Source organism: Scyliorhinus torazame, chromosome 6 (assembly GCF_047496885.1).
Source record: "Scyliorhinus torazame isolate Kashiwa2021f chromosome 6, sScyTor2.1, whole genome shotgun sequence".
NCBI lineage: Eukaryota > Metazoa > Chordata > Chondrichthyes > Carcharhiniformes > Scyliorhinidae > Scyliorhinus > Scyliorhinus torazame.
Genome location: NC_092712.1, coordinates 266,592,592 through 266,616,502, shown reverse-complemented (window position 1 = coordinate 266,616,502; position 23,911 = coordinate 266,592,592). Strand labels below are relative to the sequence as shown.

Below are 23,911 nucleotides of genomic sequence, written 5' to 3'. Positions count from 1 at the left end.
TACCAGTTGGAATTTTCTCAGGTTAAGAGGATCTCCAAGGAGGATCCACATCCCTTCCCACCACTTCTCCCATTTCAAAACAAACTCCCAGAACTAAACGTTTCCATTCCTTGTTGTGATCCTTTTTGAAAAAAAAAAGCCCATTCCAAAACTCCTAGGATGAAAAGCAAAATGTGAATCAGAAATGCAAGCAGAAGGTGTTGGAATTGCACGGGGCAGGTTAACCTAAATCTAATGAGGAGCAGCGCCTGGGTTCACACAGGAGTCCCACCACATATTCACCATTTTCCTCACCTTAAGGTAGCACAAGACAATGGAAGCTTCTCATTTGAGTTAATACAGTCAATGTTCACCTCTAAGAATTATAAAACAGGGATTTCAACTTCTGTAAGGATGTGTCCAAAATCAGAGAAAACAAATCATTTTTTGAAACACATAGGGAGGTGAAGGTGCCTCTCACTTTTAAACTTACTCCCCGAGAGGCATTAGAAAGGACAAGGTGCAGAGCTTTTGTCTGCATCTAAGAACGTCTTGGTCCTGCTTAGCTAACTGAACCTCTGACACGGTCAAATTGTCTCTCTAAAATTAGGTGAAATCCCAGGTTTTGCAGATGTGTTTTCCGGTTTACCCCCGCCGAGACAAGACTTCAATTTTCTTCAGTATCATCATTAACATTACATCCTGCTCGTTTAAAAAAAATCCCTGAAATACACAATTAAAGTGAGAGTGGCTGACGGCTGCTCCAGTTCCCACTTTCCCGCCCTCTGCTGCCAGTCCTGCACTCACCAAAACATTCCAGGAGCAGACTGAGGACACTTTCAAGCTTGGGAACCACTGTGCAAGAGAACATTTACACTGAAGGCAGGGTGTACCCTGAAGATTTCTGAATGCTGCCATTGGGAAACTGCATTATAGGCTGATGTGCACAGAACACTGCAATCCTCAACACCGCCTTTTGACACCCACACATGGGTCACGACCCACACTTCAAAAACTCCTGCATTAGAAGCAGGATTATGCCACTTGGCCCTTCCAAGTCTGCTCCGCCATTCAATAGAATCATGGCTAATCAGATTGAAAGCTCAATTCTACACTCCCACCTATCTTTGATAATCTTTCACCCCCTTGTTAATCAAAAATCTATCTAGCTCTGCCTTAAAAATATTTAAAGATTTTGTTTTCACTGTCATTTGAGGAAGAGAGTTCCAAAGAAGCAAACCTCCGCGAAAAAATTTCTCCTCAACTTGGTCTATGCGTGACCCCTTATTTTATAACATCAACCTTGTTCTAGATTCTCCCACAAGAGGAAATATCCTCTCCAGATCCACCCTGACAATTCCCCTCAGTATCTTAAAATGTAAGGTTTCAATCAAGTCACCTCTTGCTCTTCTAACCTCCAAAGGATACAAACCTAGCCAGTCCAATCTTTCCTTCTAAGACAACCTGATCATTCCTGGTATTAGTCACGCAACCTTATCTGAACTGCTTTTAACGTATTTACGTATTTCCCCTTAAAAAGGAGACCAACATTGTACAAAGTGTGGTCACACCAGTGCCCTCTACAATTGAAGTATAACCTCACTATTCTTGTAATCAATTCCCCTCACAATAAATTATAACATTCCATTAGCTTTACTACTTACATGCTGTACTGCCATAGTATCCTTTTTGTGATTAATGCACCAGGACATCCAGATCCCTATGAATTTCAGAGCTCTGCAATATCTTACCATTTAGATTAGACTTTTTTTATTCTTCCTGCCAAAGCAGACTATTTCATTATATCCTTTGTAGTCTCCTATGTCCTCTTCACAACTTATTTTCCTACCTTTGAATCACCAGCAAACTCAGCAACCATACCAAACTGTGCCTTCATCCAAATAATTTAAGGTCCCTGTAGCACGGCATTCATTACATCCTGCCAACCAGAAAAAAAAAACCATTGACTCTCTGCCTCCTGTTAGCCAGCTGGTCTATCCATGCCAATGTGTTACCCTGTATGCCATGAGCTTTTATCTTTTATCTTCCTTTGAGGCGCCTGACACCTTATCAAATGCCTTTTGGAAATCAGTCTATCCACTGCTTCCTCTTTATCCACAGCAAACTTTAAGGTAGATACAAAGATACCTTTGCTGAATGATCAAATTTTCTTTTTTTTTTTTTTGCTAGAAACGAAGATGGGATAACGACTTCACTCCACTTCACAAAGAAAACAGCCATGGACAACTGAAGAGGTTGGGGACAGCATAAAACTAAAAGAAAGGGCTTACAAAAATGCAAGACATAGCACAGGTCCAGATGAATGGAATAGGTACAAGAACCAGCAACGGGTCACAACGCAGCTTATAAGAGCTACTAAAAAGGATTATGAAAGGAAACTTGCAAGAGACATCAAAATCAGTAAGATTAATAGCTATATAAAAGGAAAGCAGGTGTTGAAGAACAATACAGGCCCACTAAAAGCTGAAAATGGATATATTGTCAGTGATAATGGGGAAATGGCAGACATGGGCAGCACTATGGCACAGTGGTTAGCACTGCTGCCACACAGCGTCAGGGACCCGGGTTTAATTCCGACCTTGGGTGGCTGTGTGGAGTTCACACCTTCTCCCAGTGTTTGCATGGGTTTCCTCCGGATGCTCCGGTTTCCTCCCACAGTCCAAAATGTATTAAGTAGATTGGCCATGCTAAATTGACCCTTATTGTCCAAACACAAAAAAAGGTTAGGTGGGGTTACTGGGTTTTGGCGATAGAGTGGGGAGTGGCTGAGGTAGGGTGCTCTTTCCAAGGGCTGGTGCAGACTTGATGGGCCGAATGGCCTCCTTCTGCACCATAGGGCTTCTATGATTCAATGTTGAACAATTATTTTGCCTCCGTATTTACAATAGAAAAGGAGGATAACTAATAGAGAACAGGGACTGAATACAATTAATGTAAGTACAGCATCAGTAATTAGGAAATTAATGGAACTAAAGAGTGACAAATCCCTAGGTCTAACGGTTTCCATCCAAGGGTGTTAAAAGAAGTAGGGGAGCATATTGTAGATGCCCAAACTAATCTTCCAGAATTCCCTAGATTCAGGTGTAGTCCCTCTGGATTGGAAAATTGAACATATCACTCCACCTTTTAAGAAGAGTGAAAGGGGGAAACCAGGGAATTACAGACCAGTTAGTCTAACATCAGTGGTGGGAAATTGATGGAGTCTATTATTAGGGATGGGGTAACTGAACACCATGAAAAATTTGGTCAAACAGGGAGAGCCCAACATGGATTAGTGAAGGAAAGGTCATGCCTAACTAATCTTATTAAAATCTTTGAAGAGGTGACTAAAGGTAGTGGATAAGGAAATGTCTATGGATGTCATTCAGATGGACTTCCAGAAGGCATTTGATAATGTCCCACACAAGAAACTGTTAACTAAGGTGGAAGCCAACGGAGTGGAGGGCAAATTATTGACATGGTTAGGAAATTGGTTGAGTGGCAGCCGTCAGAGAGTGGGGATAATGGGTAATTACTCTAATTAGCATGAGGTGACTAGTAGTGTACCACAGGGATCGGTGTTGGGGCCTCAATTATTCACACTATCCATTAATGACTTGGATAATGGCATAGAAAATCATATATCCAAATTTGCGGATGATACAATGTTAGGTGGCATTGTAGACAGCCCAGATGATAGCATAAATTGCAAGGAGATATTGACGGACTAGTTGAATGGGCAAAATTGTGGCAGATGGAATTTAATGTAAGCAAGTGTGAGGTTATCCATTTTGGACCAAATAATTGATAGAACAGAGTACGTTCTAAATGGAAAGAGGATGGGTCCAGTGGATGTCCAAAATCACTTGGGGGTTCAGGTGCATAGGTTCCTTAAAATGCTAGGAACAAGTGCAGAAAATAATCAATAAGGCTAATGGTATGCTAGCCTTTATATCTAGAGGATTGGAATATAAAGACACAGGGGTTACACTGCAGCTATACAAAACCCTGGTTAGACCCCAAATGGAATACCATGAGCAGTCTGGGCACCACATCTTAGGAAGGATATTTTGGCCTTGGAGAGAGTGCAACGTAAAAGATACCTGGATTGCATTTCTTATTGATTTTGATGTCCCGTGTGTCATGTTCTGTAGACTGGCCGATGTGAATGATGCACTACAGAACATCTAGTTTAAATAATTTATTATGAAACAACTGCATGGTAAAGATAACTAGAATAACTAAATAACAAACTACTAACATTGACTATTATAGAGCTACTGCAAAATATGGCTATCCACCAACACGACTTACTCCCAACTCCTCAGGCAGTCATGTGGAAGGTTTACACTGCCACCTGGTGGTCCGAGGTAGTGCATATTATATACAGAATTGCTTTATGCACATCGTCACACCTTACAAGTTTCCTTTCATAATCCCTTTTAGTCGCTCTAATAAGCTGCTTTATGACCCTTTGCTGGTCTTTGTATCTATCCCATTCATCCGGATATATGCTATTACTTGCAGATTTACAAAAATGATACCTGGATTGCACGAGTTGTGTTACAAGGAGAGATTCCTCAAATTAGACCGGTATTTTGCGAGAATTTAGAAGATTAAGGGGTAATCTGCTCGAAGTATTTAAGATATTGACAGGGAAAGTTAGGGTAGATAAAGATAAACTATTTCCACTGGTTGACGATTCAAAAACTAGGGGGCATAGTCTAAAAATTAGGGCCAGACCAATCAAGACAGATGTTGGGAAGAACTTCTTCACTCAAAGGTGGGGGAGGGGGGGTAGAAGTTTGGAACTCTCTCCCACAGACAGCAGTTGAAATTAGACCAGGTGTTAATTTTAAATCTGACATAGATTTTTGTTCAGCAAAGTTATTAAGGGATATGGGCCAAAGGCAGGTTTTTGGAGTTAGGTCGCAGATCAGCCACGATCTGGCAGGACAGGCTCGAGGGGCTGAATGGCCTTTTCCTGTTTCTATGTTCCCATCCCATATACTTTTCCTTCACTGGTGTCAGCTGTGGCTCGGTGGCCCATAATCCAGGCTCACACTCAGTGCTGTACATAGGGAGTGCCACACTGTCATGGGTCCAGATGAGACATTAAACCCCACCCCCCAACCAACCCCCCTTCCCCCTCAGCTTGAATTAAATGAAGCCGAGGCATTATTTCAAAGATGAGCAGTTTATAGTTTCCTGGTGAACTGGCTAATTTCATACCAAAAGTAACATTATTAAAATAGGTTATTTTGTTTTATGACATTAATGTTTGTGGGACCTCCTTACATGCAAATTGCCTATTATGCTTCCCATATTATAGCAGCAGCTACACGTCAAAAGTAATTAATTGGTTGTAAACTGCTTTGGGAGATCCCAAGAGTATGAAAAGCTAATGTTTTCTTTCTATTTACGGAGGAGGATAGTGAAGTGTGTAATTCACTGTCTTACATTGTTCATTTACCTATTTATCTAAATAAACCATCAGTTGGTTTCATGCCAAGATTTGGCCTAATTAATTGCAGAACTCGGTCTGCGGGGGACCAGGTAATGTGGGCATGGGACTAGCAGCTTTTCCACACGTTCCTTTTGTAACCCTTCTTTTATCCTGTTTAGGCGACACATGTTTGCCTAATCTGAGAGTTAATAGGCTGTAATATATGTCCCCAGAAGATTTTTTGAGGAATGTTGGCAAAAAAATGTTGAGAAATCTGGCGATAAAAAGTGAGCAGTCGGACGCAAAGGGGGTGGAGCTGTCTTTTCAATACAGTGACCTGATCCTCGAGCAGGCTGTTGACCCGACGCTTGCGGGGGGGCTGCAAATGATGACTGTCATAATATACACCAGTATATCATGGTGCAGACACACACTGATGGACACAGTGGGACCAATCAACATACACAACACCGCAGCCAATCACCAGTGAGAGCACACGCACTATAAAGACAGGGGACAGGAGAGTTCCCGCTCATTCGAGTAGCAGCTAGCTAGGAGCACAGAGCTCACAGCCTGCAACATGGACATTCACCATGTGCTGAGTGCATCAACTGGTTAGGACAAGGCAAAGGTCTTTAGTTAAAGCTGGTATCGTATTTACCCACAGTTCAAGTATGTTTAAAGTTAACCTTTTAATAAAATAGTGTTGCATTACTTCAAGTGTTGGTGACCTGTATGTGATCCAGAACACCCAACACATCAATGACTGCGAACATTATCACCAACATCAGAGTACTCGATGACAGACTTGGCTTATTGACACAGAATCTAAGCGCTCATGAGGCAAACTGCAGAATACTATTAAAGGGCATGATGAAACGGAGGAAAGAATCCTGAGCATTGGAAATGTTGCTTCCTCTGCGCAATCCTTGGAAAACCAACTGTGTGGCATACCGAAAATCCTGGAAGGTTTGGGGAACCGAGGCCAGAAAAATAATGTCTGGGTCGCCGGTCTGCAAGAAGGAGTGGACAGCAAGACTCCTGTTAAGTTTTTTTGAGAGCTGGCTACCACTTTTCCTTAAGCTGGGTGTGAAGGCTGGGCGTTTCAAATTGGAAAGGGCACACCATATCCTGTCTTGAAGCCTAGGGACAATCAACGTCGCAAGCCTGCAATTATTCACTTTCATAACTTCAGGGATCACCAGAAAATTCTGGATGCGGCAAGGCGTGGCTGGACCTGGCACCACGAGGATCTCTTTTTCACCAGGACTTCTCAGCGGCGACACAGCTGAAGTGTAAAGGCGCCGAGGAAGTTAGGAAATAGCTCAAAGCAGCTGGAGTGAATTACACCCAGCTTTATCCTGCGAGCCCGAGGTGATATCCAACTACTCGGTTAAGTCTGTCGATAATCCGGTCAGTGCCTTGGCCTCGTAAAGTTCATAGAAGGCGAGGACTTGGACTGACAATCTGCAGCGGATTGGGCAAAATTAAAATTTCATTCTCCCTGCTATATTGTTTTATTATCTAGTCATGTATCCATTTACTGAGTGTTGACATGTGAGCGCTATAATTGAATGTGTTATTCTTAAGAATCTCAGGGACTTTTATTCATGGTAACCTTACTGCATGTTAATTATTCATCTCCCCTTCTAATCCATATATTTGATGATAATACTGGTTGTATTATATCCTTTCTTTAATCATGATAGAATTGAGTGCTGGGAGGTGGTGAGTCTTCATGGGTGGGTCCAAAATGTGAGAGAGACATTTGGAGCTCATTCCCTTGTTGGCTCTTTTTTTCTCTCTTGAGAAGAATGGCGCCTGATGGTAATGATGGTATGGCTGTAGGGTTAGCCCTACAGGTCCTCACGTATGTCAAGAAATATCCCCTTGGAACGATTGAGGTTGGGATGTTATGTACTTAGGGTGTGTTGTGGGTTGTGAGATGTTGACTGCATCCTACAATGTTAAAGACAGGGGCTGGGATTCTCTAAAAACACAGCTAAGTGTTGACAGCGGCGTAAACACCGGAGTGTTTCAGGCCGGCGTCAAGGGCCTCTTGGCCCAGCGATTCCATTGCTCACAGGGGGCCAGCACGGAGCCGGAGTGCCCCGCACTGCCGCGATGCCGAGCTCCCGCCGGGTGGAACCATACGTGAACCACACCGGCGGGAACTCAAGCCGGTCAACCACAGAGAATCGCCGCGGGGGCCGCTTACAACAGCCCCCGACCTTCAGCGCGTCGACCGCACGTGCAACTGGCACCGATTCTCCGGAGAATCACGTCCCGGCTTCGCGGGCCGTCTCAGCGTCAACTCCAATTCTCTGAACCGGAATGGGCTCGGAGAATCCCGGCCATGTTTTGTTATCCGAGAAAATAACGTTTTATGGATGTTCTGTTGCCTCTGGTGCAGTTCGAGAGGGGGGAGGGGTTGGGGTTGTATTTTGGTGCAGCCCAATGTGGCGGGAAATTGCTATCCTATTCGTCTTCTGGTGGGCTGTACAATGGTGGTAGCTAATTTTAAATTATGTTCCTGGAATGCATCATCCCATCAAAAGGAAAGAGAAAGTGGGTATAGCCTTAGTTACAGAAGGAGCACTTAAAGTTAAAGAGATAATAGGTGGGGCAGGTTTTTTGTTTTGTTTGCAGGGGAGTAGTAATTTTGGCAATAAAAATTTTTCTTTTAAGGTGGAAAATTGTGTGAATAAAAGAGGGGTAAAAATGTGATTAAGGGAGAGCGGCATGACAGTGCAGTGGTTAGCATTGCTGCCTCACGGTGTCCAGGACCCAGTTCGATCCCAGCCCCAGGTCACTGTCCATGTGGAGTTTGCACATTCTCCCAGTGTTTGTGTGGGTCTCACCCCCACAATAAAGATGTGCAAGGTAGGTGGATTGGCCACACTAAATGGTCCCTTAATTGGAAAAGCAAAGAATTGGGCACTTAAATTTTTTTTTTTTTTTTTTTTTTTAAATGTGATCAAGGGGCTCGTAGATGGAGAATGTGTTTCGATAATGAATGGGAATGGCCTTCCTAATCTCTCCCCGGAGTTTGGTACTAAGTCTTCATGGACTTTGCAGAACTGGCTTCGACCAATTCTTTCATGGGCAAGGACATTACTTGTCATTTGAATCCCTTGATGGACAAGCTCCAAGTTACCAGAAATCCCCCTACCTACAGCCAAGGGCCTTGGCGTCGGTATGCGAGGTGGTGGGATACCTAGACTTGTGGAGGACTTTACATCCTAGAAATAAGGAATTTACATTTTTCTCAACCACTCAATGTCAGACTAGAATGGACTACTTTGTGCCCAGAGCAATCTTACATCTGCTATCTTCCTGTTCTACGAGTAGCATCATGATGCCTGATCATTCTCCTGTCTTCCGTGAGTTCTTGACCCACCCCGATCTAAGTAATGGTATTTTGACCCATCCCGGCTTCGGGATAAATCCTTTACCATGTACTGTAAGAAGGAGTTTGAGCTCTTTTACTCGAGCCATTATCCTTCCTGATGTGATCCCCTCTATTTTGAGAGAGACCTATAAGGCTTATATGCTAGGGGGATTGGTTATTTATTACAGTGAAGAAATGGCATCAAATGCTGGAAAGCCAGCACTGTTGCTTCACAATTCCGGGGTTCCAGGTTCGATTCCCGGTTTGGGTCATTGTCTGAGCGGAGTCTGCACGTTCTCCCTGTGTCTGCGTGGGTTTCCTCCGGGTGCTAGATTTCCTCCCCCAAGTCCCAAAAGATGTGCTGGTTAGGTAATTTGGACATTCTGAATTCTCCCTCCGTTTACCCGAACAGGCGCCGACTAGGTGCTTTTCACAGTAACTTCCATTGCAGTGTTAATGCAAGCCTACTTGTGACAATAAAGATTATTTTTTCAAAAATTAATTGGAGGCCAAATTAGCTGAAGAGGAGCAACTTGGGAGAAATCCTCGCCAGCAGATGTTGGGAGGTTGCAGCTCAGGAGGCTATCGATTCCTTGCTGACCCAGCGGGTCGAGAGGAGTTTTAAGATTGTGAAGCAAAGACTGTACGGATCTGGGAACAAGCCAAGCAGATACTTTGCTACTTTGACCAAGAAGAGGGCTGTTTCTCGGGCTATCCCTGCTCTGTGTCGATTCTAGTAAATTAATTAAAACCAAAGACATTAATAGGGCATTTAGGGATTTTTATGCTGAACTGTACAAGTCAGGCCAGTCTGGAGATGTGTTGCTATGTATGGAGCGCCTAATCTCTTCCCTCAAGCTCCCTGTAGCTTCAGAGGATCAACGACCAGTCGTTAATGCACCTATTTCTAAAAGTGAGGTGGCAAGGCCCCTGCGCCAGATAGTTTTGGGTATGAGGTTTACAGGGAATTTAAGGACCTGTGAACTAATCCATTATTTGGCATGTTCTACCATTCTTTCGAGACAGGTCTGCTGCCAGCGATGCTCTGGGAAGCGACTATTTCCCTAATTTTGAAGGCAGGCAAGAATCTGGATAAGTGCCTCCCATAGGCCACTCTCACTTTTAAATGTTGATTCGAAAGTGCGGTCTAAGGTGTTGCACATCGGTTGGAGGGAATTCTCCCGATGACCATCTGGGAGGTCCAGACTGGGTTCAGAAGGGTTGGTTTTCCAGTAATAGTAATAGGCTTCTGAACGTAATCCAATTTTTCCAGAAGTGGGTGTTGGATGGGTTAGTGATATCCTTGGATGCAAAAGAAAGCTTTTGATGAGTGGAGAGGAAGTACTTAATTTACACGTTGCGGAGATTTGGTATGTCAAGATGTTGTACGAAAGGTCTTATGGCGATAGTGCTTATGAATGGTTGTGGACCTGAAAATGTTACAAGATTAACCTCAAAACTGGAAGCTATGCCAGTGGGAGAGTGGAGGGGTAAACCCACCCATAACAATAGGGCATTTAACATTAGGGCACCACGGTAGCACAATGATTAGCATAGTTGCTTCACAGCTCCAGGGTCCCAGGTTCAATTCCCGGCTTGGGTGACTGTCCGTGAGGAGTCTGCACGTTCTCCCCGTGTCTGCGTGGGTTTCCTCCGGGTGCTCCAGTTTCCTCCCACAGTCCAAAGATGTGCAGGTTAGGTGGATTGGCCACGCTAAATTGCCCTCAGTGTCCAAAAGTGTTAGGTGGGGTTACTGGGATAGGGTGGGCTTAGGTAGGGTGTTTTTTCCAAGGGCCGGTGCAGACTCGATGGGCCAAATGGCCTCCTTCTGCATTATAAATTCTATGATAATATGCTGCACAGGACCTACAGGATGGGAATTCTGGGGCTGGATTCTCCGCCCCGCCGCGACACATTTCTGCCTCGACCCGTCGGCGGGATTCTCCGTAACACCGGCCGGTCAATGGGGTTTCCCATTGCGGGGCAGCCCCACGCCGTCGGGAAACCCCCGGGTGCCAGAAAAATAGAGAATCCCGCCGCGGAGAATCCCACCCCAGGTCTTTCCCGTGCTCCTTGCGGAGTAAGAGATCCCCTACTAGGGGCGGGGTACCTCAATTACTCCCAGTGTCCTTATTAAACTGACGACAAGTAAACTGGTTTGCTGTGGACACGACCGAGCCGCCTCCCTGATTCTCTGGACCCACGTTTGGTTTTCACCGATTCTGCATGCCTCTGTAAGATGCATTTGACATAGATGACTGGAACCAATATGATGAACTCCTGCATTATTTCTTCCGGGCCAACAACATAGAATCATAGAATTTACAGTGCAATAGGCCAATTGGCCCATCGAGTCTTCATCAGCTCTTGGATAGAGCACCCCATTTCAGCCCATGTCTCGTCCCCATCCCTGTAGCCCAGTTACCCCACCTAACCTTTTGGAAACTAAGGGGCAATTTAGCATGGTCAATTCATCTAACCTGCACATCTTTGGGCCGTGGGAGGATATCAGAGCACCTTGAGGAAACCCACGCAGACACAGGGAGGAAGTGCAAACTCCACACAGACAGTCATCCGAGGCCAGAATTGAACCCGGGTCCCTGGAGTGCTCACCGCTGTGCCACCGCACTGCCGGTAGAACAAGCCCCAGATGGTCATACTATTGTTGGCCAGTGGACCACATCCATTCGGGGTAATCTGGAGTGTCACGTACCTAAAGTCACCAGATACGCAATCATTCAACCAATTCATGACACTATTTAACCCAACTCCATTGATAATTGTTCAATGATACTGGTTTAATACTGCGGAGAGATCCACTGCCGAGTCCGTCACTCGGCTGAAGATAGCTGAATTTAGAACGGTTTTGCTCAATATGCTCTGCGATCAGTCTTCACAGTGGAAGACACCAGTGGCAGAACGGAACAGAGTCCGGGGGGGGGGGGGGGGGGGGGAAGAGAGGAGAGTGTGGTGGCCACCTAGAAGGTGGTGCTGGTGTAAGGTCTGAAGGTGGATAGATCACCCAAAGGAGATGGGCGGCCCAAAACTTTCATCCCTCCCATAGTATCCCCATGACCTAGACCGAATGCTTCTGCGACTCTGGCCTCCGTGCTGACCACCGGGATGTGCGACGTCCACGGTCTCGGCTAAAGGCAATTCCGGCCTTGTGAGGCACAGGACACTGGTCTAGGTGTACCCGCAGACAGGAGGGCCAGCGATCCAGGCACCCTGGTCGAGGTAGGCATCAGCCCAGGGCTGGACCTTGCATCGGGATGACCCAGAAGAGGCAGAGGATAAGGCGGAGATGAAACTGAACTGTTTGGCAGCGCCCCATGTGGTCCCTATTCGTGTTCTGATACAAATGATCATTTCTCCAAATGGAGCTGGATACGGGAGCGGCCTTTTCTGTGGTGGTGCAGAGCACTTTTGATCTGATCAAACAAGGAGCGCTTACTTTGTCTTTAGCTAACACGGTGGCTCGTTTGACCACTTATATACAGGGGAATGACTACAAATCATGGGTTCCATACACGTAGAGGTTTATGGGCGCCAGTCAGTGCACCTTCCCTCATTGTTGTGCAAGGAAACGTCCCTAGCCTGTTGGGCCGTGATTGGCTACAGTTGGATTGAGAGCATATCCTCCAAGTGGGATCTGGTGGCCTGTGTGCACTACTGAGTAAATTCCTGGAGGCTTTCCAGCCCAACCTGTGTACCATTAAAGGGACCTGGCCAAAATCCAGGTGGATCCGGGATCATGAAGCCCAGCTCCATGGTTTCATGCCCACCGAGTTCCCTACGCTATAGTGGAAAAGGTAGAGATCGAACTTCGGCGTTTAGAAATTTTGGGCATGGGCAGCGCCGGTGGTCCCCGTAATGAAGCCAGATACAATAGTCTGCCTCTGCAGAAATATAAAGAACAGTGAACAGGACCAAGGACAGTGAACATTGCTGCAAGATTAGACTATTACTCTTTGTTGTGTTTTATGGCTCCCCCTGATTATAAAGGCACATACAGAACAAGATATGGGTGCAATAAGTATTCCTTTAAAAAAAAAAAAAAAAATTTAGAGTACCCAATTGTTTTTTTTTTCCAATTAAGGGACAATTTAGCATGACCAATCCACCTAACCTGCATATCTTTTGGTTGTGGGGGTGAAACGCATGCAGACACGGGGAGAATGTGCAAACTCCACACGGACAGTGACCCAGGGCCGGGATCTGAACTCGGGTCCTCAGTGTCGTAATCCCTCAATATGTATTTATTCTTGGCACACAGGATGGTAACCTTGCAATTCTATGTACAAACAATTATGTCTATGTTACTGTGAAGCTAAGGAGAGATGTGACTGTCCCGTTATTACATGTATTGATCAGTGGCTATGTACACTGGTGCTGTTATATACAAATATATACATTGGTGCAACTATGTACAGTTATTATAGATATGCCTATGTGCACATTACCACACCCATTTGTATACAACATTGGCCGGTGGCTGTACATTCACGAAATTGCACATGAGCAATGCTCATCTACAGCTGGATCTTGATAAATCCTCATGGAAGTATGTCACGGTTAACACGCACAAGGGACTTACCCAGCTCACATTCGGCACATCCTTAGCAACATGTTAGGCTTCCAGGGCATCATGGAGAACATACTGCGTTGGCTGCCGCTTACTCGGGTTAGTCACAGGGCCCACGGACCAAGAACATTTGCAGAACCCCGAGGCAGTACTGAAGCAGTTTTCCGAATATGGAGTCTGCCTGCGCTGCGCAAAGCGAGTGTTTCACGCAAACAAAGTGGTATATTTGGGATTTTGGGTGGACCAAGATGGCCTACACCCAGCCAACGAGAGGGTACAGGTAATCAAAATGGCTCCCGCTCTGTGCGATGCCACAGAACTCCCGTACTTTTCTTGGGACTAACAAATTACAATGGGTGATTTATTCCAAATTTGGCTACCGCCCTTGCCCCCCTCCACATGTTCTTGGAAGAAGCGTCAGCCTTGGGCTTGGGGCAAGGCCCAGGACGCGGCATTTAAATAGGTGAAACAGCGGTTGTCCTCTTTGGGATTGCTGACACATTTTGACTCTTCAAAACCGCTATACATCACATGTGATGCTTGCATCACCATTTGGCATCGGATGAGCGATGGCAGTGACCGTTGGATCACATTTGCCTCCTGGAGTTGGCTGCAGTCAAGAGAAAATATGGCCAGATTGACGGCTGTTCTTTTAAAATAGTTACCAATCACAAGCCATTGCTAGGCCTCTCCCATGAAGACAAGGCGATTCTGCCGATAGCGTCGGTGAGGATTCAACATTGGGCATTGTTATTGGTTGCTTACGAATACTCAACACCACCCATGAACCCAGATTGCGCAAGCAGTCTGCAGATTGAATCTACAAAACTTCCTATGATGGACAAAATGATTGCTGTCCTGAATTTCATGGACTCCCTGTCTGTCACTGCCTCGTGTGTTCATGACTGGACACAAACCAACCCTGTATTTGTCAAAGTGTGATTTCTGGTGCTATACGTTGGGCAGCAGCGACAACTACCAGAGGAGTTGAAGGCTTTCTCATAATATTGTCGGAGTTGACCGTGGAAGTTGGTATCTTCTTGTGGGGCATGAGGGATTTTGTCCCGGTGAAGGGACAGTCCATCGTGTTGAAGGACCTTCAGAACAGACGTTGGGGAGTGTCAAAACAAAGATGTTGGTGAGGAGCTATGTATGGTGGCTGGGTTTGGACATGGATATTAAGACATTGGCCCAGTAGTGTTCCATTTATAAAGAGCACTAGAAGCTCCCCATGGCTCCCCAAGGGGCACGCGTAGATGTCAAATTGACTGGGTCATTTGGGTTTTGATGTTTCTCATCCTGGACACTCGCTCTGGCTGGAGGGCCACAAGATGGCAGTCACTTCCTGGGCATCCAAAGAGCGATTTATTTATTAATAATCTTTATTGTCACAAATAGGCTTACATTAACACTGCAATGAAGTTACTGTGAAAAGCCCCTAGTCACCACATTCCAGCGCCTGTTCGGGTACACAGAGGGAGAATTCAGAATGTCCAAATGACCTAATAGCAAGTATTTCGGGACTTGGAGGAAACCGCAGCACCCAGAGGAAACCCACGCAAACATAGGAAGAATGTGCAGACTCTGCATCAACAGTGATCCAAGCCAGAAGTTGAACCTGGGACACTGGCCATGTGAAGCACGTGCTAACCACTGTGCTACCGTGCCGTGCATTGCTTTTTCCACCCACGGAATCAGAGGTACTCATGACCGATGGTGGGGCCTCTTTCACGAGCGAAGAATTTGCTGCTTTTGTGAAAAGCAACGGGATTAGTCATGTCCGGACCACCCCATACCATTTGGCATTGAATGGTTTCGCAGAGAGGGCCGTGCAGATGGTTAAACGGGGGCTCAAGAAACAGCAGCAGAATTCTCTGGCAGCAGGATCCCTCTGTCCTGCCGGCAGCACACCCACGCCCGCGGTAGGAAAATTGCTCATTTGTTGTTGGATTCTTGGCCACCTGCCCATTACCGAGGCTCTTGTTTCTTTAATATCTTATTGTGGGGCAGTGTAGAGCGAGTTTGCTAATTTCTGCTTCAAGAACAATTTGGTTTCTAAGTTAAAATCTTTGGATCGAAGGAGTGCCTGAAAACTGAAAAGTAGCCCTTAAGAAGGTCTCAAAGGAGCCCTTACTTTTACCCCCGACTCCAGGGAACGTTCAATAATGGTAACATGTTCCCATCAAACAGCAAAGCTGCTAACTACGTTTGACAGATACCGTGTGAAAGATGCATAGAATTGTGATCTGTTTTAATAGCCAGGTTTGCCTCAAGTTACCAACATTACTGAAGAGATTGTGAATGATCCCAGGGAGGAGAAGAATAGACTGCACCTCAGATTACTGAAACTTTAATCAGTCCAGGGACTAGAATTGTTTAAAGCTGCCCTGATCGCAGTGTCACCAGCAACAAAACCAACAATATTGTGCTTTGAAGAAAAAAAAGGGTGGCTTAAAGGAAAGCGTAGTCATTTTGATCGGCAGATTACAATTCCAAAATGCAATGATAGACACAAGGACAAATCCTCATTCAATTGTGTTTATTAGTGGAGTTGGTTACTTTAATTACTAATAAATGATAATAATAATGCAAACATTACCATGGTCAAGTGCTCTTCTTTCCTTCTACTCCTCCAACTACCCTGCTAATCTAACGGATGTACATTTTGATTTGGGTTATGTACCTCTCTCCAAATTCTAGAAATGGGCCCCTGAAACCACAATGAGGCTATGCCTCTGGAAAACACAAGTCACATTTACTCAATCTCTTTTACCCTGATTTCCCATCGTCATACTTTCTTAATTTGTCAGTTTTAAAATCAGCCAGGCTGAAGGGGATTAAGTCACTGAAAGATGTGTTTCTAAGGGGTCGGTTTGCAGGATTGAAGGAGCTGGAAGCGAAGTATGGGCTGGAGCAGAGGGAAATGTTTAGATACATGCAGGTTTGAGATTTTGCCAGAAAGGAGATAGAGCTTCCCGGAGGAGCCGGCCTCCACATTGCTTGAGGAGGTGCTGGCGACAGGGGCACTGGAGAAGGGGGTAGGGTCAGCTGTTTACGGAGCTATTTTGGAGGAGGAGAAGGCACCATTGGAAGGGATCAAAGCAAAGTGGGAGGAAGAGTTGGGAGAGGATATGGAGGAGGGGGTCTGGTGTGATGTGCCCCGGAGAGTGAACGCCTCCACCTCGTGCGCTAATCACGTTCATATGTTTTGGTCCTGTCCAAAGCTAGAGGATTACTGGAAGGAGGTTTTTAGAGTAATTTCTAAAGTGGTGCACTTGAAACTGGACCCGGGTCCCTGGGTGGCCATATTCGGGGGGTCGGACCAGTCAGGGTTGGAAACGGGTGCGGAGGCAGATGTTGTAGCCTTCACCTCGTTGATCGCCCAAAGGTGGATCCTGATGCGATGGAGGGCAGCCTCTCCACCCTGTGCCCTGGCATGGCGGGGGGGGGGGGGGGGGATCGGTTGGAATTCTTGACTCTTGAGAAGGTTAAGTTTCAACTGAGGGGAAGGATGGAGGGGTTCTACAATTCATGGGCATTATTCATCATGCATTTTCAAGAACTGGATAACATCGAACATTAGTTGGGGGGTGGGCGGTGTGTGTTGATGGTGACTATGGGTGATTGCTGATTCCTTCTTGTTATTTGTTTATGTGAACATGCGGGCTGCTGTTTGGGGTTTGATGGGAGGATGGGATCGTTGTTATTGATATGGGGATTGACATATTTGTTACTGATTATTGTTTATTGTTGGTGGGTATAAATTTGGGAGAAAATGTGAAAGGAGGAGAATGAAGAAATATTAAATAAATAAAATCAGCCAGGCTATGCTACGCTTTACAGAAATTCAGTGCATTCTCTAGATCATGGAACAGGATTGGTAATGGTTCATCATTTACTCGGTCACCAGAAATCAGTGTCGAGAGATGTTTTCCACAAGCCTGGAGTAGTTTGTAATAATTATTGCACAATTGCTATTGAGAACAGAGCTTACAGATCCTGAAAATGTAATTCAATTAGAAATCAGGGACGATAATGCAAAAATCACATATGCATACAAGATGTATTGATCAATCAAAAACTTTTAGAAAAGTAAATATTAAAAAGTAAAAGCCAGTGGCTGAATTAAGAGTTTGTATAAGTACGCATTGAACTAGGAAGTAGTCAAGCAGACTATCCCGAAACCCACCAAAATATACTACAATATAATGAGAAATCAAGCTTCACAGCACCAGGGACACAGTTCGATTACTGGCTTGGGTCACTGTCTGCACATTCTCCCAGTGTCTGCGTGGGTTTCCTCTGGGTGCTCTGGTTTCCTCCCACAAGTCCCGAAAGAGGTGCTCGTTAGGTGAACTGGTGAGTTCTCCCTCAGTGTACCCGAACAGGCGACATAGTGTGGCGACTAGGGGATTTTCACAGTAACTTCACTGCAGTGTAGATGCACGCACACTTGTGAGACTAATAAAATGATTATACTTTAGCCTGGGTCTGTTAAGCAAGTTTAACAAGTTTAAAGTAGCACTGGCCAATGGGCCTGGGCTGATTCTGCAACACCAGTCAGCTTCATGCTTGAGAAGATTTGAGACTGCGCACTAGTTCCAACAATATGGGAAAACAGCCAAATCTGCAAAGCAAATCAACTGGGCCATTTATCATCCTTTTTGATCGGCACAAGGTCGATCCCAGGTATGGAGGGATTGTCTTACGAGGAGCAGTCGAGTAGTTTGGGCCTGTACTCACTGGAGTTCAGAAGAATGAGAGGCAACCTTATCGAGACATATGGGATTCTCAGGGGGGCTTGACAGGGTAAATGGGGAGAGGGTTTCCCCCTTATGGGAGAGTCTAGGACCCAGAGAGTATAGTCTCACAGAGTAAGGGGTCACCAATTTAAGTCAGAGATGAGGAGGAATTTATTCTCCAAGGTTAGTGAATCGGTGGAATTCTCTCTCAGAGGGCTGAAGAGGCTGGGTCATTATCTATGTTCAAGGTGGAGATAGATAATGGAATTAAGGGATATGGAATCGAGGATCATCATATCAGATCAGGGCAGGCTCGAGTCTGTGTCCCACCATGGAGAAGAGAGTGTCCCTCTCCTCTCAGATCCATCTCAGAATCCCCAAACTTTGGTGAATAGCACCCCCAACGGAAGTGCGAAACGCACGCTATTCAGTCCTGTTTGTGGGAACATTTGCTCTAACAAATGAAAAACATTTGACATTAGGGCCAGAATTTAACAGCCTGACTGAAAATGTAATGCCAACAGAAGTAGGAAAAACGTAGGCATACATCCACACAGATTTGAAAAAAAAAACATTTTTAAGAATGGATTAATTCTTGGGATGTGGGCACTGCCAGCTAGGCCAGCATTTATTGACCATCCTTAACTGGTAGGGCACAATGGCACAGTGGTTAGCACTATTGCGCTCAGCTCCAGGGACCAGGGTTCAAATCCGGCTCGGGTAACTGTTTGTAGTTTGCACTTTTTCCCAGTGTCTGCGTGGGTTTCCTCTGGGTGGCTCCGGTTTCCTCCCACAGTCTAAAGATGTTCAGGTTAGGAGGGTTGGCCATGCTAAATTGGCCTTAGTGTCCAAAAGTTTAGGTGGGGTTATGGGAATAGGGAGGAGGCGTGACCTTAGGTAGGCTGCTCTTTCCAAGGGCCGGAGCAAACTGGATGGGCCGAATGACCTCCTTCTACACTGTAAATTCTTATGATTCGAACTGTTCTTGAGCATGTTGTGAGCGGTTTTCTTAAATCACTGTAGTCCATGTGGCATTGATACACCTACAGTGCTTTTAGGATGGGAGTTCCTGAATTTTGACCTAGCCACAATGAAGGGCGGGTGATATAGTTCCAAGTCAGGATTGCGTGTGGCTGGGGGAAGAACTTGAAAGTAATGGTCTTCCCATGAGTATGCTGCCCTTGTCCTATAGTACAGATCACACATCTGGAAGGTTCTATTGAAGGAGGCGGTTTGGGGAGTCACAGCAGTTGCTTGCAGATGGCACATACTGCTGCCACTGTGCAGTCACCAGCGAACATCCCCTCCATATGATGAAGCAGCAAAAGATGGTTGGGCCTAGGACACCACCTGGAGGAGCGACAGTATGAATGTCCTGATATAGAGATGATTGACCTCCATCAACTACAATCATCTTCTGTTGTGCTAGGATTAACTCTGTCCAGCAGAGAGTTTCTCCTCCCCCCCCCCCGATTCCCATTGACTCTAGTTTTGCGAGTGTTCCTTGGTCCTACACTCAACGCTGCCTTGACGTCAAGTGCAGTTACTCTCAGCACACCTTGATTACAGCTTTGTCCATGTTGTCCAGGCTGTAATGAAGTCAGGAGCTGAGTGGCCCCAGCAGAACCCAAACTGAGCACGTTATTATTGAATAAGTGCTGTTTGACAGCACTGTCGATGAACCCTCAGCTTGGATGGTAATGGTGGGGGATATGCCAGGCCATGAGGTTATAGATTCTGGTTGAATACAATTCTGCTGCTCTTTGCCTACAGTGCCTCATAGACACCCAGTGTAGAGTTGCTAAATCTGTTCGAAAATCTATCCAATTTGGTACTGTGGGATGGTAAAGTAGCCATAGTCCCAGATGACCACAGGCTGCATTCCTAGTTGAGGAGGAGAGCTGACTGGTGTTGATTTGACCTGCGATGTTTTGACCTGCGGATCACTGCACCTCAGGCGAGGGGCAAGGTTGAGAAGGTGGGGCCTTCATGAATAACCTCAGCCAGTACAGGAATTGAACCCGCGCTGTTGACCTTGTTCTGCACTTACTGTCCAGCCAACTGAGCTAAACCGGCCCCCCGGCTGGGTGCTCGTGCCGCACAACATAACGAAGGGTACCCTCAATGTAAAGACTGGACTTTAAGACTTAATTGAATTAAAATTCCACCATCTGCCATAGTGGAAGTTGAACCTTTGGCTCCAGAATATTATTAACCTGCGAACTTGTTCAGTGACTACCACTAGGCCATTGTTTCCCATGTCTGATCAGAAACTACACTAGAATTTCCTGCAATTATTGAGCATTCTGACACAGCTCTTGATAGCTCACCCTGTTCTTTTTTAGACGTTTCATAATAAAAGGCAGGTGTAGGAAAGCAGATGTGTGTCATGTGCAAATCAGTACAAAACAAAAAGACAGTTTTCACTTCCATAACGTAACCAACAGGAAAAAACATCACTCAAAGTAGTGAGGTAGTGTTCAATACAATCTACAGATGCAGTTACACTGTGAAGCAGAGTGATATTACCAACAATACAGGATGAGACTAACATTTAAAAGTAAATTTTACCCAAATAGTCAACTGTGTGCAGTAGGAATCAAAGCTTAAATTTAAATAAATTACCGTGGCAACCATCATGGTCTTTCTGATCACTCCATTTTATGGCACGCAAGTTCCCTTCCCAGGCTGCTGATGGCATTGAACCAGGTACACCTGAAAGATGGATATCTAGCATTAACAAGGATAACAAAATAATTAAAATGAATCTGTGTTTAAAATGAACCTTGTGTTTCATGCTTTAATCAATAATACAGCAGAACGGCTAAATTCTTTGCTCTATTTCTATTCAGTTTAATGATGGGCATGGTAGCCTATAATTGTGCAATATTGATAAATGAATTGGAAATCTTCCAAGTGTCTCTCAAGGAATGGTTTTGAACCATTGAACTCCAGATTTTGCAGGTCGTGGTGAGGCAAGGGTACTTGCTACTGATTTCAAAGGAAGCTGCCCACAAAGATCTTGCAATCTCTGGGGTGGGGGGAATTAGAATCATACAGCACAGAAAGGGCCCATCAATCAGCGCTGGTCAAAAACAATAACCTAACCATTCTAATCCCATTTTCCAGCACTTGATCCATAAACTTGCACATCTAAATACTTCTTAAATGTGATGAGGGTATCTGCATCCACCACCCTTTCAAACAGCGAATTCCAACTCCTACCACCCTCTGGGCAAAAAGATTTCCCTCACATCCCTCTAAACCGCCTGTCCCCTACCTTCAATTTATGTCCCCGGTCATTGACCCCCCCCACGAAAGGGAAACCTTTGTTCCTGTCTACCTTATCTATACCCCCTCATAATGCCCCCTCCCCCCTCAGTCTCCTCTGCTCCAAGGAAATCAATCCAAGTCTATCCAATCTCTCTTCATAACGAACACTCTCCAGCCCAGGAAACATCTCCACTGCACCCTTTCCAGTGCTATCATATCCCTCTTGTATTGTGGATTCCAGCAATGGCCTAACCAACATTTAATACAGTTCCAGCATAACCTGCTCTTATGCCTCAGCGAATAAAAGCAAGCATACCAAATGCCGAGGATTTCCGGTAGCGGTCACACATTTAGTAGCTCCCGCTCAAGGTGGATTTTTTCAGTCCTTTTCCCATTCGTGAGGTGGAAGTTCAGATGGAAAGAGGTGCAGGAGTGCTAGGAGAAGGCGTGACTCCTCTGGTGTGGCTGGTGGATGGATCCATAGACCGGGAGTGGGTCAGGAAGGGAGCTGGTGGAGCAAGAGAACCTCTGTGCCACAGGTCAAGATGGCAGAGGCAAAGGGCCTGTTCTGCCCACCAAGTGGTCAATGGAACAGCTGGTGGACTTCTTAAATGAGAAGTTAATCCAACAGAAAAGGAAAGTCCTGGAGGACCTAGCCAGGGTGGTAGAGCTGCTCAAAGCAGGAATTGATGGTGTGAAGCAGTGGCTGGAGTTCCAGGGCCAGGTGATCCATAAAATGGAGGAGCGGTGGGGGAATGAGAGGACCAGCTCGCCTCGTTAGCAGTCGAGATGGGGATGATGTGGGAAATACAAGAGGTTGAAGGAGAAGGTGGAGTATCTGGAGAATCGCTCCAGAAGGCAAAACTTGCGCATCGTGGGATGCCCGAAGGTCGACCGAGTTCACAGGGCGCTGATGAGGCTGCAAACAGGTGCGCCACCAAGGGCAATGGTGGTGCGGTTGCACCGCTTCTTGGACAAGGAGAAGATTCTGCGGCGGGCGAAGCAGATGAGCTGGGAGGGGAACGAGCTGCGGATGTACCAGGACCTGGGCGCAGAGCTGGCGAAGAGGGGGGCCGGGGGTAAAGTTTGGAGTGATGTATCCGGCCCGTCTCTGGGTGACTTTCCAGAAAAGAGAATACCATTTTGGTCTGCAAGAGGTAGTGACGGAATTTTTGAGAGACAACGGACTGGCAAGAGAAGGAGGACATTGAACTTTGGAGGAGGTGTTTCCATTTGGTGGTTGTTGGCAAGTTGTTTCTCCGCTCATATTTCAGAACCTCCCGCTCTTCGTTCTGAAGTTATTCTTTAAAAAGGTCAATGCGTTGATTTTGGGGAAGACCCTGTGGGTCAAGAAGGTTTTCTTGAAGCAGGTAGGGTTGGCATTGCTAAATATAATGAAATACTACTGGGCGGTTAACATTGTTGTGGTCAGGAAATGGATAGTGGGGGAGGGGTCAGTATAGGGGTGGATAGAGGTGGCTTCTTGCAGGGGAACGGGTTTAGGGACATTGTTGACAGCGCGTCTGCCAGGTACATTGTGAGCCTAGTGGTGGTGCCGGCCTTGAAGGTATAGGGGCAGTGGAGCAGCATCTGAGACTGAAGTGTGCCTTGGTGTGGGCACCAATTTGTGATAACCATAAGTTTGCGCCGGGGGGGTGGGTGGGGAGCTGTCGGGAGTGGCGGCAGGACGGGGATTGAGCGGTTTGGGGATCTGTTCGTAGGGGGCAGCTTTGCGAAATTAGAGGATCTAGAGGAGGAATATGAGCTGCCCAGGGGAATGGTTTTAGGTACTTACAGGTCCGGGATTGCAAGAGGCGATAGGCGCCTTCCTTTCCTGGGTTACCTCCTCTGTGGCTGCAAGAGAATGTGTTATCGAGGGAGGGAGCAGGGTGGGGAAGGAGTCTGAGGTTTACAAGGTGATGGACTGGGAGGGGAGATGTTAAACAAAAGTGGGAGGGAGGATCTGGGGGTGGGGGGTGGGGGGTGGGGGTGAAGAAAAGAGAGGTGGGTGAGTGACCTGGCTGAATTCCTGAGGTTGGGGGGGGGGGAAAAAAAAATCAGCTTTGTCTTGAGGGGGTTGCTCGATGTGTTCGCTTGGGGGTGGAAGCCATTCATTGATTTAGCAGACGGAAAGGGGGGCGGGGCGAGAAAAAAAAGAGTGGGTGCTGGTTATTTATTACGTCGTACAATTTTGCTTCTGCTCTATTTTTGTTTGTTGTCTGTATAAATGCCTGAATACATTATTTTTTAAAAGTATACCAAATGCCTCCTTAACCACTGTACTGACCTGCTCTGCTACCTTAAGGGACCAGTGTACATGTACGTCAAGATCCCACTGATCCTCTGTGCTTCCCAGGGTCCTGTTGTTTATCATTTATTCCCTTGCCTTGTTTGTCCTGTCCAAGTGCATCACCTTGGCTATCCTCCAGTCCTCTGCCACCACTCCTGTGGCCAGAGAGGAATTGAAAATTATTGCCAGTGCCCCTAGTTCCTCC

At 46.0% G+C, this 23,911-nt stretch overlaps 1 protein-coding gene across 1 annotated transcript in view; it reads right to left on the bottom strand.

The window, feature by feature from the left end:
* LOC140425415 (N-acetyllactosaminide beta-1,6-N-acetylglucosaminyl-transferase-like) overlaps positions 1–23,911 on the bottom strand; it is a 70,193-nt gene that overhangs the window by 32,688 nt on the left and 13,594 nt on the right. The window contains exons 2-3 of the mRNA XM_072509669.1: positions 20,769–20,858; positions 1,829–1,918 (exon numbers count right to left, since the gene is read on the bottom strand). Coding sequence (XP_072365770.1) covers positions 1,848–1,918; positions 20,769–20,858 — 161 coding nt within the window. The 3' untranslated portion in view covers positions 1,829–1,847. The remainder of the gene's footprint in view (positions 1–1,828; positions 1,919–20,768; positions 20,859–23,911) is intronic.